At 33.3% G+C, this 15796-nt stretch overlaps 1 protein-coding gene across 1 annotated transcript in view; it reads right to left on the reverse strand.

Moving 5' to 3' along the window:
* Positions 1 to 359: 359 nt before the first annotated feature.
* Positions 360 to 15796, reverse strand: part of LOC123556554 (cholecystokinin receptor type A-like) — a 54449-nt gene continuing 39012 nt past the window's right edge. The window contains exons 2-4 of the mRNA XM_045347343.2: positions 7355 to 7584; positions 5716 to 5869; positions 360 to 2740 (exon numbers count right to left, since the gene is read on the reverse strand). Coding sequence (XP_045203278.2) covers positions 2298 to 2740; positions 5716 to 5869; positions 7355 to 7584 — 827 coding nt within the window. The 3' untranslated portion in view covers positions 360 to 2297. The remainder of the gene's footprint in view (positions 2741 to 5715; positions 5870 to 7354; positions 7585 to 15796) is intronic.

Genomic DNA, 15796 nt, shown 5'->3' on the forward strand with positions numbered 1-15796 from the left:
TACTTTCGTTGTTTCTGAACTAAACGAATATTTTAGTAAATTTTGTAATTAGAAATTGAATTAAAATATGTAATTGAAATTTTGTTTTGCTTATTTATTTAAACATGAGCTGTCAAAAGTAGGTTTTATTTTGGTGGTTTCACAACGTTAACCAACAACGTTGTCACAACGTTGATACGACTCCACATTTTTACGTTGTCACAACGTTGTATCTGACCGCAACACAACGTTATGCCACAACGTTGTCGCAACGTTGACACGACTCCACACTTTTACGTTGTCACAACGTTGTTTCTAACGTTGTCACAACGTACATCACAACGTTGTAACAACATTGTCACAACGTTACTGTGCTTCCTGGGATATCAATATTCTGTTCCTTTGCAGACATTACGACGGCCGACCTCCTTACCAAAAGTTACTGACAGTGACGTATGTCTGCTATCTTTTATACTGTCGATGGTATCCCCAAATTTTATATCGTTTTCATGATCATAAGAATTGAGTGTCTTGTGGTGGTTTATTTGACAAAATGCATCAGCAATGTTAAATTGTCGATGACCAACGTTGCTGTGTTTAGCATGCTTGTGTACAATATGCTCAAAACATCAATGGATTACACACTCATGCTGACAAGATTAACGGCTAGATAAAAGTTATGGTGCAACGTTTGACTCTTTATAAAATATCCGCACAGGATATTCTTACATGGCAGCTTGTGTATTTTAATGATGGAGTAAATGGGCAGTTCTAGTTTTAGTCGATAAATTTCATCTTACTCCTCCTATTATCCCTCTATTGTTATTCTGTTCATACAAAACAACGGACTATTGTGTAGACTAGGTCAATCGTACTTGACAGTCCCGACTGGAAAGTCTGTTTTATGTAAACATTAATGATTGACAGTTTCGGACTCATCCGTTAGCTTGCCAACGCAATATGTGAATTACAAAGGTCCTGCAAAAGATTCCGTCACTAATAGACTTCTGTAGTTTTATCCTAAGTATATTATAAAACGCTTCATTGTACTGGAATGGTGTGTCCAAAAGCTCACGATATCCATGCAAATTGCTTTTCAAATGACCGAGTTGTTTAAAATTGAAATACATGCCATCTTGTACACTGACCAATGCACTTGTCACATCGTAAAATGGACGAAATACTAAAATTCATAGCTATATTTAATGCCGCATTAGGCTTGATATAGACTCAAAGCAGATATTTGATGAACTGTGTGGTATATTTGGACCTCGTGCCATTTCAATGCACACAGATTATTTTAGGTGGGTTAAAAATTTTATAGTTGATAAATTAGCTGTCGAAGATAACACCCGTTCTGGTAGGCCTTAAACCTCTGTTACCAAGGCAAACATCGCTGCTGTAAAAGATGTGGTTGAACAGGATGCACGATTGTCGGTAACAGATATAGCATATCAGAAGGCAGTTTGCAAACAATTATGAAAAAGCGCTTGGACCTGAGAAGTGTTTGCGCTAGGTGTGTTCTTCATTTGCTCATTGAGCAGCGAAAGAAACAGCGCCTTAAATGTACCGGGGAACTTCTGAAAACATACAGAGGTCGTGACAGTCGGGTTATTTCTAACTTGCTAACAGGTGACGAAACCTGGGTGCACATGTTTGAGCCACAGAGACGAAGGGCTGATAAAAAGCAATGGAAGCGAAAAGATAAAATATGCTCCTGTATTGCTAAAAGAACCATAAGTTCGAAAAAGATGTTGTACGCAATTTTCCTGAATTGTCCATCTTGACATACAGTCACTGGAAGATTCTACAAGAACTCTGTACTGAAGAAAGTGAAAGAGTTTTACAATAGGAAACGTTCAATCAAAAGATGGACAGGAGTCCATCTTATACACGACAACGTCTCCTCCCACAAGTTGAGTCTTTTTTGGTTTCTGAAAAGGCGGAAGGTGTAAACCATCCTCTTTATTCATCTGAACAGAGGCTTAAGAAAATGCTTTCTTGAAGTTCAGAAGTTCTCTTGGCAGCGCCATTTATCATCGTCTCCGGCAAATGCCAAAATAAGGACTATTTGCTTTTCGCGGTTGGGTTAAAAGTTTACAAAAATGTGTTATGGGAAAGGGGTTATACTTTGAAGGTTTGTAAAAAGAATAATTTTGATAAAACGTAGCACTTAAGAAATCCGAACCCAATGAAAGAACATTTTGCATGACCCTTGCACTCTTAAATATTTTATAAATCGTATGTTGATATTAAAACCATTTTATTAATAATTAAAACCTTGGAATAATAATTATTGACATTTTTTCTTTGGAAAGTCAAGCAGTAGAGTGAACAAGATTCCTGCCATTTTCGTTACTGCGAAACGAATTCGTTGTTGGACTTTTTCTAGATGTACACTGAAACTGACTTTTAAATCCCTGCCTGAAATTTCTATTCATGAAACCGTAGGTGATGGGATGAATAAATGAAGACGTATATGCAAGCAGAAGCATTAATGATTTGGCCATCGGTGAAATATGACGAAGGACGGACTTGAAGTCAAAGGCATTCCATGTGGTAAGAAGATATATCGGTGTCCAACATATAAAGTACTGTAGAACAATGACAACCAACATCCGGATCACTCGCTTCCGGTTTGTCAGAATATGTGGCTGCAAGGATGGGCGTTTGCTAACAACAGAACATGTCCGAATTCCAAACTTATCCTTCCGGGACTTACAACGAGGAGACGTATACTCAGTTGTAGCTTTTGGATTCTCTGAAATACATAAACTGACAGTGAATGTTCCAAAATGTATCTAATAGACTGAAAAATCTTATGAAATAATAAAATTATTAAAACAAGCTGTTAAATGTTTGGCATATATCAAAGAGGCTGATGAATGTCTAAAACACAACGAAATAAACTGACGAATGTTCTTAAATACATTTAATAGGTTGACTAATGTTCTCAAATATATCAAATAAGCTGGTAAATGTTATAAAATCGTCAACTAGGCTAGTCAATGTTCTAAAATACACCATATAAGCTGGTAAATGTTATAAAATCGTAAACTAAGCTAGCGAATGTTCTAAAATACATCACATAAGCTGACACATGTTATAAAATTGTCAACTAGCCTAGTGAATGTTCTAAAATGCATCAAATAAGCTGGTAAATGTTATTAAATCGTCAACTAGGATAGTGGATGTTCTAAAATACAACATATAAACTGGTAAATTTAATAAAATCGTAAACTAAGCTAGCGAATGTTCTAGAATATATCAAATAAGCTGACACATGTTATATAATCGTCAACTTGCCTAATAAATGTTCTAAAATACATCAAATAAGTTAGTTTGTGTTCTAAGATACATCAATTAGGCTGGTAAATGTTTTGAAGTACATCAAATAGGCTGGTTAAAATTAAGTAATACTATGCACTGATATTTTGGATTAAAACATGGTAATATTATAAAATTATGACGTATACAAAATTCTTTTTATGGCTATAATACCATTTTCTACATTTTCAAAATGAATAAGTATTTGCTAGCAGCAATATTCTTTTTTAATTTGCGGTAAATATCTTTATCTACTGGACAGCAAAAGAAAAAAAAACTATCCAGATGTATAACTGGGGTATTTTTAATAAAAAAAAACTTAAATTTATAAATTTGACTTTTTTTTTTCGAACCACTTACACTTGAACAACATCACATGTTAAATTTTAAAAAATCGATCAACAGTGAAGTCAGTAGTCCCATACTAGCCGTTTTGCACAAAATTCTGGCTATATCTAGCACGTAACAAATTGCGCGCTAGCGCTGAATTTGATTCAGTTTTGCCATGCAACCAACAATATTTTTTTAACTTTAAGCTGTTTTCCGAGTGAGTCAATCATCAATGTTTCCAGTGACAATACAATTTCACAAAGAAATTTTCTTAATTACACGCGCACGTGAATTTCGTGCAAAACGGCTATTGGGGGACTACTGACTTCACGTTTGATCTTTTTTCTTTTTTTTTAATTTAATACGTGAAGTTCTTCAAGTGTAATGTGGTATCACTGGCGCCAGACCAGAAAGAAAATGCCTCTATACATGTTATACCCTACCCATAGGTATTCTATAAGAACCATCGTCATGTAGGGGAAAATATGCTAACTCGTTTCAATCGTACATTTCTCAACTTAAACGCGCAGTTCGGTGAATGGGTACCTAGTATTTTTTACAAGCGATGTTTATCTTCCATCGTGCACCAGTCATATTGTCTCAATATTCCATATTGCTGAGATTATCAACATATTTTACGCTTTCATCTACGTTACAGAGAAAACTTGCGTGATCTTCCCTAATGAACATCCGGTCTAGAGGTCACGGCAGTGTGCACATGTTAGGCGAAATGTAAACAAAAACAAAATTTAAAACAAAAATCACAATTTTACACTAAAACTCGAAATGATGAAAGAAATCATCTTGTATATGATATTTAATTTGAAATCGTACATTGGTCTGGATCTGTTCTGTTTATTTTATTCATTTTGCACATTTATGCTGCATTTTCACATTTTAGCGGACACGTGTAGTAAAATGATGACTGACATACATTTTCACAACAGCCAATCAGAATAGTTTTGTAATCTAGAACGGAACTTCACCCGGGAATTTCAAGGAAGTTTTTTGTGTAACGTTGAAATAACTATAAACTACGTGTTGTTTCTCTTAGATAAGATGTATTGAAGAAAAGTGACCGGTACACAATGGAAGATAAATTACCACTTGTGTGATATCCATAGTACACATTTACCGAACTGCGTGTTTTATGTATGAAATGCGCGATTGAAACGGGTTAGTATATTTTCCCGTTCATGACCATGATTCTTATAGAATACCTAGGGGTAGGGTATAACATGTACAGAGGCCTTTTCTTTCTGGTCTGGTGCCAGTGTGTGGTATGAAGAAAACAAGTCAAATTTATAAATTCAAGTTTATTATAGTAGTCACAACTTGACCGCGATGGTTGACCTTAGGCTGATTATTCATATCGATTATTTCATTGTAGAAATAAGGGTAGCTTAGGGTAGCTGTGTATATTTATATGGAATTAGTCTGTATACGTACGACCCTTTTTCAATTAAAGGTTGTGCCTCATTATGTATTATAATTCAAAGGTCAACTATCGGGGTCAAGTTGCGTCCACAATACTAAAAATACCCAAGTTATACATCTGAATAGTTTCTTTTGCTGGTCAGTATATTTGATTTCCCTTTCTATATTTGTTTTATTTTCTCTGTCCATCATGAAATAATGCTAACATTATTCATAAATTGCATATAAAGGTAGTGTACACTGCATTAAGTTGAGCGAGAGGTGTTGCACATTTCATTACCTCTCATGAACAGACTCAATCAAACCGAGTCTGCTATTTTTTCTTGGTTGCATTCTTTGCTTCCAAGGGATCTTTTTACAGTTTTTATCAATATAAAAAGATAAAATAGTTTTTACCCAGAAATAACAATACCCAATGAAATCTTTCAAGTATATCTGTTTATTTGGTAAGCTTGAACAACGCAATGGGCGCATCATCAACATGAAGAACATGGATTTTAAACGATAAAATATAATATCTTCAAAATACTATCTAAACCCATCAAACATGCAGATGTACTTGACGGATAGAGTGTACTCGGCAATAAGAAGAAATTGGACAACTACATATCAAATTGAATAGGCATATTTGTAGAAACGTACCTATGGTGGGAGAATAGTTGCATTGATTTGTTGATATCCACAGCTTCTTGCTGACCAATCCGTAGAAGAGTCCCATCATAAGTAGTGGTATCAGCAACAGGAAAATTGACAAAGCAACATTGTAGGCTAGCTCCATTTTGTATTCTACTAGGGTCTGGTAAATACAATAGTTTTATTTCTTAACACCCATCGATATATAGATAATGAAGTTTGTATTCGAATACAATAGTTTAATTTCATAACACCTGCTGATATATAGTGAATGTTATATAAATGCCTCAGAATTGTTATCTTCCGTCCTTTCTGGGTATTCAAAATTAATAGATCAGGGGCTTCATTTTTATTATAACTTCTACAAACAATCAGTTTCATTAATTTTATTGATATTGATACTGTTTCAAGTTTTGGAAATCGATAGTTCTTCTTTATGTGCAATGGTTTGTTTTAACATTTTGCACATTTATAATTTGCAGTTGAAGTCATCAGCTGTCAGGAATTAAAGGCATTTTGCGAGGGTGTTCAATAAATTCTTAAATTGTTTTCCGTATGCCTAAATCATCAATCAAATAAAGACAATTTTCATGTCTTTCCTCGGTCTCTTTTCTGTACACCCACGCACACCGTTGGAGTCTTACTTTAAATGACCTAAATGCCGCAAAGTAGTTTCCAAGTGATATGCCTTTAATGCACTGACAAAAGGCAGAATCAAGAGTCAGAGGAATTGAAAAGTAAGGTGTTCAACTTTTAAATTAATAACAGGAGGACTGTCCTATTTGACTGCTTCGGGTGGACAAATTATCATGAATAATCTGTAATGCTTTTCAACCTACTCTGACGTTTATTTTGATACTAAAAGTAACATTGGTTTGACAACTATCGGTACATTTATTTGTGTAGGACCTGCCTTTGATGATTTTACACACTTTGCAAGGAATTTGTACAAATTGCCATGGGCCAAATTTTGTACAAAAGCTTCTTGTCACTTTTGGCCTTGACCAGCCTTGTCTGACTTTTTTACACGACCATTGCTTGTTATTTATGCGTCGCTGGGACTCAAAATAATAAACCAAAGTTTCATCACCAGTGAGCAGCCAAGAGGTTCTTTTGGGATGCAAAATTAATTTTTTTCCAGCAAAATTCTAAATGCTTGATCTTTTGATGTGGTGTCAAGAAAATGAATATCTATCTGAAATAAACATTCTTAAATTGTAAACGGTAAGTCAGAATATTATGGACGGTCCAAATCTGAAATGACCTTTGTTGAAGCTTTTTGGGAAAAAGTATATTGATAATGTTTTTCTTTGTTGCTTGCTATCGGCTCTACAACAACTCAGAAAATCTCCTTTTTTTCCAAAGTAAGCCCTCATTTCGAATGTGTGTATAGATGAATAATAATAAACAATGAATAATTTAGTAAGTTTTAAGTGTATCATATCGATTCTTCACAAGTATGTTGAGCAAACATTTTTTATCAAGTACAAGAAACCCAGTGTTGTTAAGTAAAATTATGGTTCCTATCGAAAATAAGAAGTTACAAAATTAAGTACACCATCGCATAGCAAAATCTGTAAGTAAAACAAATTTGTAGTCTGCGACGCAGAAATAAGTTAAGAAAACGAGAAATGATAATCAAACTTACATCAGGCCATATTTCGCGACAGGCGTGAACGCCGGTACGAATTTCGATGACACTATGAAAGGCTGCTATTGGACTCATTAAAGCCAGCACTGCTATCCAGATCCCGATGATCATCCGTCGGGCATGTGAAAGCGTTTGCCACCTTCGAGACCTGAGTGGTTGACATATGGCGTAGTAACGTTCTAGAGAAATGGCTACAAGTGTATAGCAGCTGACACCAACAGATACAGCTGAAATATAGAAATAATATGTATAAAAAAACTGTTAGACTTGCATGTTTTGAAAATTCAAAATCAAGTATGAAAGACTGATTTTGCATAAATATTCTAACTGAAAACACTAACTTTTTAAACAAAAGTTAATTATTTAAGATTCATAATTATACTGCTTCGTACAATATATTTCAGAAGATTATTGATGAGTCGAGAAATGACTGTTTCATTATGTTAAGGTTGTTCTGCATATTCGGATCATTTTTTTCTACTAATAGTATGTGCAATTTGCTTACACCCTGGATTTTTAAAATATACTTAGAAAATTTGGCAAATAAATGCTATAGAGTCTTGTGTTTAATTCTTGCTACATTGATTTGAAAAGCAAGGACCCCACACAAGTTTGCATAATGAACGTTAAAGGATGATAATATTTTCGCGAATAAATTTTTTTAACAATGTAGATTGTAACGAAAGTTCTCGCAAAAACAAGTAAACATGTGGTCTATAATATGGTGAACTAAAATGTAAAGATCAGTTTGCTTGTTTTAGAGATATTTGCGCATGATTAAAGAGCTCCGCTCATGACACGCTGGTTTTAAGACATTATTTTGAATCGTTTTACATGTCAAACGTTTTTATATCATATTGTATCTTTAACAGAAAGTAATGCTGCCGTTTGAATAAATCTTCTCACGTATTTTGCCATTTATTCATGAAATGATTTTTATTTCCGTATACCGAGTCCAAGCTTCATTCTACGTTTTCCGGATAAAAGACGTTACTCCGTTACTTCCGGTTTATCAAACGTGCAGAACTATCTTAATAAAGAAGAAGTAACTATATAAGTCACCCTAGTAAATACCATGATATAATATTATGATATTTCTTGGTCTGATATTCGTAAACATTTAAGACCCTTTCTGCCTCCGTTAACTCAAAATGTTTTGGATCAGTATGTGATTATCTATTCTTACACGACCCGTCATATTTTGTGATTTGTTCTTGAATAAAGTCACTGTTTGTCGTTCTGAAGTGTATTATTACATCATTCGGACTGCACCCTTGTGATATGATTCCTTCGCATATGAACTCCAAACAATGATTTTATTCAATGACAAATAACAGAATGAGATATATTATTTCTTAAATAGTATTAACCATTAATAAAGAAAAGTCGAAGTGTGCAGCCTCATTTTTAAAATGTCAAAAACATTGTAAACGGTCGTTAAGGCTTTATTAAACAAGATATAGTATTTCAATTTAAAAAAGAGAAAGGGCTGATAAAATTTAATAAAATAAATGTTCTTAAATTATCGTACAAAGTATTTGCAAAAGCCAATACTGAAGTTATTGCTAACAAATCTTTGCGAATTTTAAAATTTCAGTAATTTCCGTTAATTTAGCATATAACGTGATCGTTAACGCATCATTCAATTAATAAAAATAATATATTGAAAACATTCAAGAGCATTTATACTAGGAATTACAATTTGGTATAGCGTTGTGTAATAGCTGACGATCAACCTAACCAGTGAACCTTAATTATGTACCAGTACTAACCTGTTATCTGCAAGTAACTACCCAAGTCTTCATATGAATAAAAAAAGAGCAAGACGAATGATTTTATCAAATGGTCATGGAGATGGGGTAAAACTTTAGATTCATAGACCTATTGACCTAAGCTGGAGCACCACACAGCTGGTACTCTACAACCCAACTGAATTTCCTCCTAACTTTTTGATATTAGACTAGCTTTATTTGTGTGTATTTTGAATTATATCATTTTATTTTCACTGTTTTCCTATGAATTCGAAAACAGACAGATAATTCATAAAACTAAAATGTGAAACAAAACACAACTTGGTTGTTGAACATTTTTTAATATCACAATAATCATATTTGTACAATCTCCGAAGTATATGAAAGTCCTGTATGAAAACGATACGAATTGAACTTTGCCTTTATATTATCCTTTACACATAATAATACATAATCGTTGTTGTCTTTCGTCTTTCAAATAGTGCGGATTCAAGTCTGGTTTCGTGATATTTTTTCACAATATCTAAGACCCGTTGGAAACATAAATCAAACCAAGAAAAACTAATTGCAGGCTATATAATCTTAGTAATTAATAACACCACAGAATTCAGAATATAATGGACGTTTTACGGATCAGACCATATTTAGGATAGTTAAACAAATTTATACTGAGGTCTTTAGGCAACCAACGCAATGATTATAGTCTTTTACAAAAATAATATCGTATCCTGACAATAATTATGTCTTTTGTAAATTAGGTACAAAGCTATTTACAACTTTGTAGTTATGAAGAGATTCAAAAGTTATTGACATTTAATCTCAGTTATTGTGTAACAATGATAATGGATTCATTATTCACTATCGTAAAAATATGAAAATAAAAATGCCATAATAAAGGTATTTACACATACCAGTAGAAAATCTACTTATATATGTAAAACAATGATACAAACATATTCCAATGAAACGTGCGGTGCCCCTAAAGTGACATGTTACACACTTTTTTTTCAAGTTAGGTAATGTGAGACTTTTTTTTATTTCGTTTAAACGAAATAAGTTATTTCGTTTAAACGAAATGATTAGTAAAATGCAGTGTGAATAATATGTGATATAATAAATATATTATATTTTTATCACATATTTTCAAACCTGAAAATGCCGCCACCATTACATTTTAAGGGAATATTTCTTTAGATATCTCATAATTTAGGAAAACTTTAAAACAAATTCTGGCCGAGGAAGATAGTATGTGTTTCTACTCTGATTTTCCTTGTTTCTAACGTAATATCTTTTAATGGAGCAATATTTGCATCTGGAACTACTGAAGTATGATTTTCAAGTTATTTCGGCAAAGAGTGGTTTGGCAATTGAACTAATTTAACGATATTGAACAGTCAGAAAACACATCTGAATTTCTGACTAATAAATAAATTGACAATCTTTCAGTTGAAACATTTTTTTACGTTTCATATTATATAAAAAAGGTTCCCTCCGGGGTGGCAATTTTGAAGCTACGCAAATCTATTGCGCCAGTATGTCTTGTGTTAATATGAAAATGTAATATCCCTAGATTTTAGATGAATTAACACTTTCTCTCAAAACCATCCGCTGAGAGTACAGTTATTAACAAAATGAAAAACAAACAAACCATAATGCAATAATGATTACAGCATCAATCAATCTGGACAAACCCTAGATTAAATACAAACATATTAATTCAAATAATATTTTTTTGAACAGCCTATAAGTAGAGATTTTAATTTTGTTCTTAATGATTCTTTTTTTGAAATTCTACAGAATGTATTTTGGTGACCCGCAACTAGAAAAGGTCAATAATACAAAATATCTCCTATCACTCGGCTGTGAATAAATCATCTTGTTATGAAGAAAATCCAACATAATTGACAGTATTGCTTTTAAGAATAGCACATTATTCAATTTAATCATTTCCTGAAATCCAGCGGTAATATGACATAAAAATGCAAGAGTTTGAACCGGAATAGAAATAAAAAGATATAAATCACCCCAGACTTACTCTTGTTGTCAGTGCCATATGGTAACACAGCAAAGACAAATCGGAAGGATGGAGATATTTTACATTTTAAAATAGAGCGCCGTTCGGTGTGTTGATGTCTTCTATTTCTTACAAATCTGCATATAAATATACCTATATATTGTAACCGGTATGAAAATAAAATCACATTTTTGTTAAAACATCCACTATTATCTTTTCATTTTTTTCGAAGCAAATGTACGCTACCGAGGACACCTACACTAGTATTAAATCCGTTCAGGGACAGAACTATTTAGATTTCCACTTATTGTGCCTCTCAAAAGTAATAAAAATATGTGCTGATGGAAAAATATGAAAAGACCAAATTGTTATCTGGTTAGGTGTCGCAAACCGACATAATTAAGGTGAAATGCTGACATTTCCAGCTTTATGTGGTGAAGGCAGACTGCGGATGCCCCTCCAGGCAGTGTTTCAGGTATGGGCAGGTTCTTTTGTAGAACCATTTACCCTCCGTAAACAGGTTGGACGATTTCTGACATGAAAAATTAAACAATCCAAGCAAGGTTTCGACAATCGTATATATAGTTGTATAAGCAACGGTAAGAAGACAGATCTAAAACCTTTCATCGTTACGTGATAATAGTCAAACATTTGAAGGATATTACAGACGTTTTATTTTGATAATGTGTATTGATTTAACTGATGTCTGCTCATAAATATTGATAGACAAATATAAATATTACATACCAAATAGATGTTATCATAAACAATCCCAGACAAATGAATAATTGTTTTGTATTTATATAATAATTCATCAATTAACAAGAAGTCAAGGCGCATAATAAAGTTATTGCAATATCAATATGAAGTTCAATACATCGTGATATATAAAGAAAGGATATTTCGTTGAGAATGTGTATGCTACCGTAGACTTATTTTAAAACTATAGTCAAAACCTGTAATAAGCAATTAAACAAGAGACCTTTACCATCAGGCTGCTTAATGTATGGGATTAATTAAGACAAGACGAAAGGAGAACAAAACTTTTAGTTAGCTGAATGTCTGCTTACATGTATAAGCAAAGTGGCTATTTAATACAGGTGGTCGCTAAATCATGTTCGTCTGTGTTCGCTTCTATAAGACTCAGACGTTTTCAATAAAAATAACTAGATATACTATGCAAAACTATAAAAAGATAGAGAATGTGCTTGTATGACTAGACAGACATTGTGTGAACTGTTATGCCTTGTTCTTGCAAATAAACGTTTTCAAATCGATTGAAAATATTCAGAAATGATTAAATTAAAAAAGTCTTGTTTGATGTTTATGACAAATATATTTCACTAATCACTCAAACCATCGGCCGTCAAACATTAAAAGACAAGACTACATTAACACCACGCGAGAATTTCATGTCTGATAACATACAAAGTAGGAAGCATGTTCAACTTGTGTAAAAGATAATTATGTTTTAGCTGATAGCAGAAAGCAAGAATCAAACTGTCAATTTTATAATACTTTACAAATAGGGAGACAAATAAAATCATGATTCTAACACGATCCGATTCATTTTCCTATTAAACAAAGAAAAAGAAAACAGTGAATTATTATACAACAAATCACAGTTCTGACGTCATAATTATTACGTCATGGCGTCAAACTGCATAGCGGCACGCTGGAAAAGAAACCGATTGAAAACGGGCAGATATTTAATGAATGTCATCAAGGGTGTACTTAAAAATTCTTACTAACGTGCTAGAATCGAAATAATATATCTCATTTAGTGATTTGCTCTTGAATAAATCATTGTTTGTCGTTCACATGCGTATTATTTAAGAAATAATATATCTCATCCAGTGATTTGTCGTTGAATAAATCATTGTTTGGAGTCCAGATGCGAAGGAATTATATCACGAGGGCGCAGCCCGAGTGATATAATAAAACACATCTGAACGACAAACAATGATTTATTCAAGAGCAAATCACTAAATGAGGTATATAATTTCGATTCTAACACGTTGCCAAGGATTTTTAAGTACATCCTTGACGACATTCATTAAATAGTTGCCCATTTTCAATCGGTTTCTTTTCCAGCGCGCCGCTATGCCGTTTGACGCCATGACGTAATAATTGTGACGTCAGAACAGTGATTTGTTGTATAATAATTCACTGTTTTCTGCCTTCTTTGTTTAATAGGAAAATGAATCGGTTCGTGTTAGAATTTATAATTCCTTCGCATCTGAGCTCCAAACAATGATTTATTCAACGGCAAATCACTGGATGAGATATATTATTTCTTAAATAAAAAGCTGTGTTGTATGATTAACATATTAGTATAATTGTGTTTATTCTGGGATAATTATACATGTCGATGCCAAGCAAATAAGCAATTGCAACAGAACAATTTTATAACAACAGAACAGGGTAGATGATAATCAATTTATATATAAGTAAAATGATTGAGGAAAACATCCATATTGTTGCAATGTTTATTTGTTCGCTTGCTTTGGATTTGGCGCTGTTTTTGCAACTGTATTGAAGTTAAAATGTAACCGATCTTCCTTGACGCTATACCAAAACCAATCTTTTCGTCACAAGTAACTTTCCACTTTCTCCATATTAATGCTAGACGAATGATTTTAGACAAGAAGAACGTACACCGCGCCTATGGGATCGAACTAACTATCCCAAGATTTGTAAATCTCAATTGTTGCCTTATTGAGTTAAGCAGGCAAGCATCCATAAAAAGTTGCCCTACCTAAAGCAACTTGGAAATCATTGTTCTCTGATTTCAATCCATATAAAAAGAAGTGATAAACGTCAACTATTTTTAATGGTTAATTATTTTCATTTATTATTTCAAAGTAAGTACTGTTACACAAAAAATAACAATGATTTTCAATTTTCAAATTTACGAAAATATCAGTTTATGTTATTCTAGATATCAATCAAGGGCTCTCACTATAGATGATAAATGCCCCCAAAGCGGACCCAAGAATGCTACAGTTGTCTGCACAGAATATGTCAGAATAGTTTAGGCATGAATTAGTTTGTGAACTTGGCCTCGACCTAAGAGAACCGGGTCATAAGCATGACGCACCTTCTCAATATGGATAACATTGGTGTCAAATTATTTTCAAATTCCTTGATACATAGCAGAGTTATGGACCAGACAAGAAAAAGACCATGTTAACCTTTGACTTCCAAGTGTGACCTTGACCTTGGAGCTAGGGGTCTGGATCTTACGCATGACATGTCAGCTCATTATAGGGAACATTTATGCCAAATAATTTTAAAATCTCTTCATCGATGGCAGAGTTATGGACCGGACAAGAAACAGACCATGTTAACATTTGACCTCTAAGTGTGACATTGACCTTGAAGCTAGGGGTCTGGGTCTTGCGCATGACACGTCGTCTCATTATGGTAAACATTTATGCCAAATTGTTTCAAAATTCTTTTATGGACGACAGAGTTACAACCCGGACAAGAGTTTACACGGACGCACGGACGGACGGTGCGATTTTAATATTCCCACCATCGCAGGCATAAAATACAGTGAAGGTATACAGAAATACGTTTCACACACGCACGAGGTTTACTAATTGACAAAACACAAAAAATCAAAACAACTTCAAGGTGCCGTTCTCGTGTTAATGGAAGTCGTAATTAAATCTTGAGGGTTATCTTTAAGAGAAAGAGTACTAAAATTCTTCATCATAAACTGGTAACTTGCATTAACTGTTTCTCGCCACATTGTGATACGAACTAGAGTAATTAAGTTCTTTTCAGAAACAAAAGTCATATATTAACGCTTTTCATTGCTTTAAAGTAAGACATTTCCGTCGCAGCATGAACTAATTCGAACATTTCTCATCAAACGAATGGATTAGTCATCATCTTACAGAACCACCCTTCCAAATAGCAAAATAAAATGAAAATGCTAGTTATCAAGTTCACACTGTTTAGTTAATTATGCAATGTGCAAACGTTGCAAACTAGAAGCACTATATCATGTTGTAATCTTGTATACTTAGTATAACTGGAAACGGTCGAACTCAATTGTGTATTAACAAAAAACGTGATTGCAAAGTATATGTTCCATCCTATTTTACCAACAGGCTAGAATATAAACACTTAACTGTAATCATTGTTGTGTTTAGCTATCCGCAAATAAAACGAAAGAAGTTACACAATTTTAATTTTGTATCACGTAAGTGTCACTTCTATAACAACTCATTTTGTTCTGTAGATTTTTACTTTTTGACGTACGAATTGATATTTTTCCCTGACAGGACTGTTGATATATTGAAATTAAGCGGGTTTCTGCAAAATTACACCGATTGTTTAAGGCGTAAAATGATTGATTTGGTGAAATGCTGAACGGATCTTAGGTAAAGTATAGTTAAGTTTCTACGAAATACAGAACAAATACCTGTAAAGTTTTTCTGAAACTTAGGGATACTCTCACAACACAAAAATCTTAACCGGCTGCATTTCATTTTACAAATTTCTTTCTGCTAAATTAAATGCTATTTATCGCATGACACACTATTTTGAGGTCTAAATTTTTTATTTTATCCTCATAGACTAACAAAATCTAAAAAACAGTTTCCTTGATGACTTAAGTTTGGATTTTGAAACAAATTAGACTGTTGTCAAAAGAGTGCTGAT

The sequence above is a fragment of the Mercenaria mercenaria genome, chromosome 5, assembly GCF_021730395.1.
Source record: "Mercenaria mercenaria strain notata chromosome 5, MADL_Memer_1, whole genome shotgun sequence".
NCBI classification, from domain to species: Eukaryota; Metazoa; Mollusca; class Bivalvia; order Venerida; family Veneridae; genus Mercenaria; species Mercenaria mercenaria.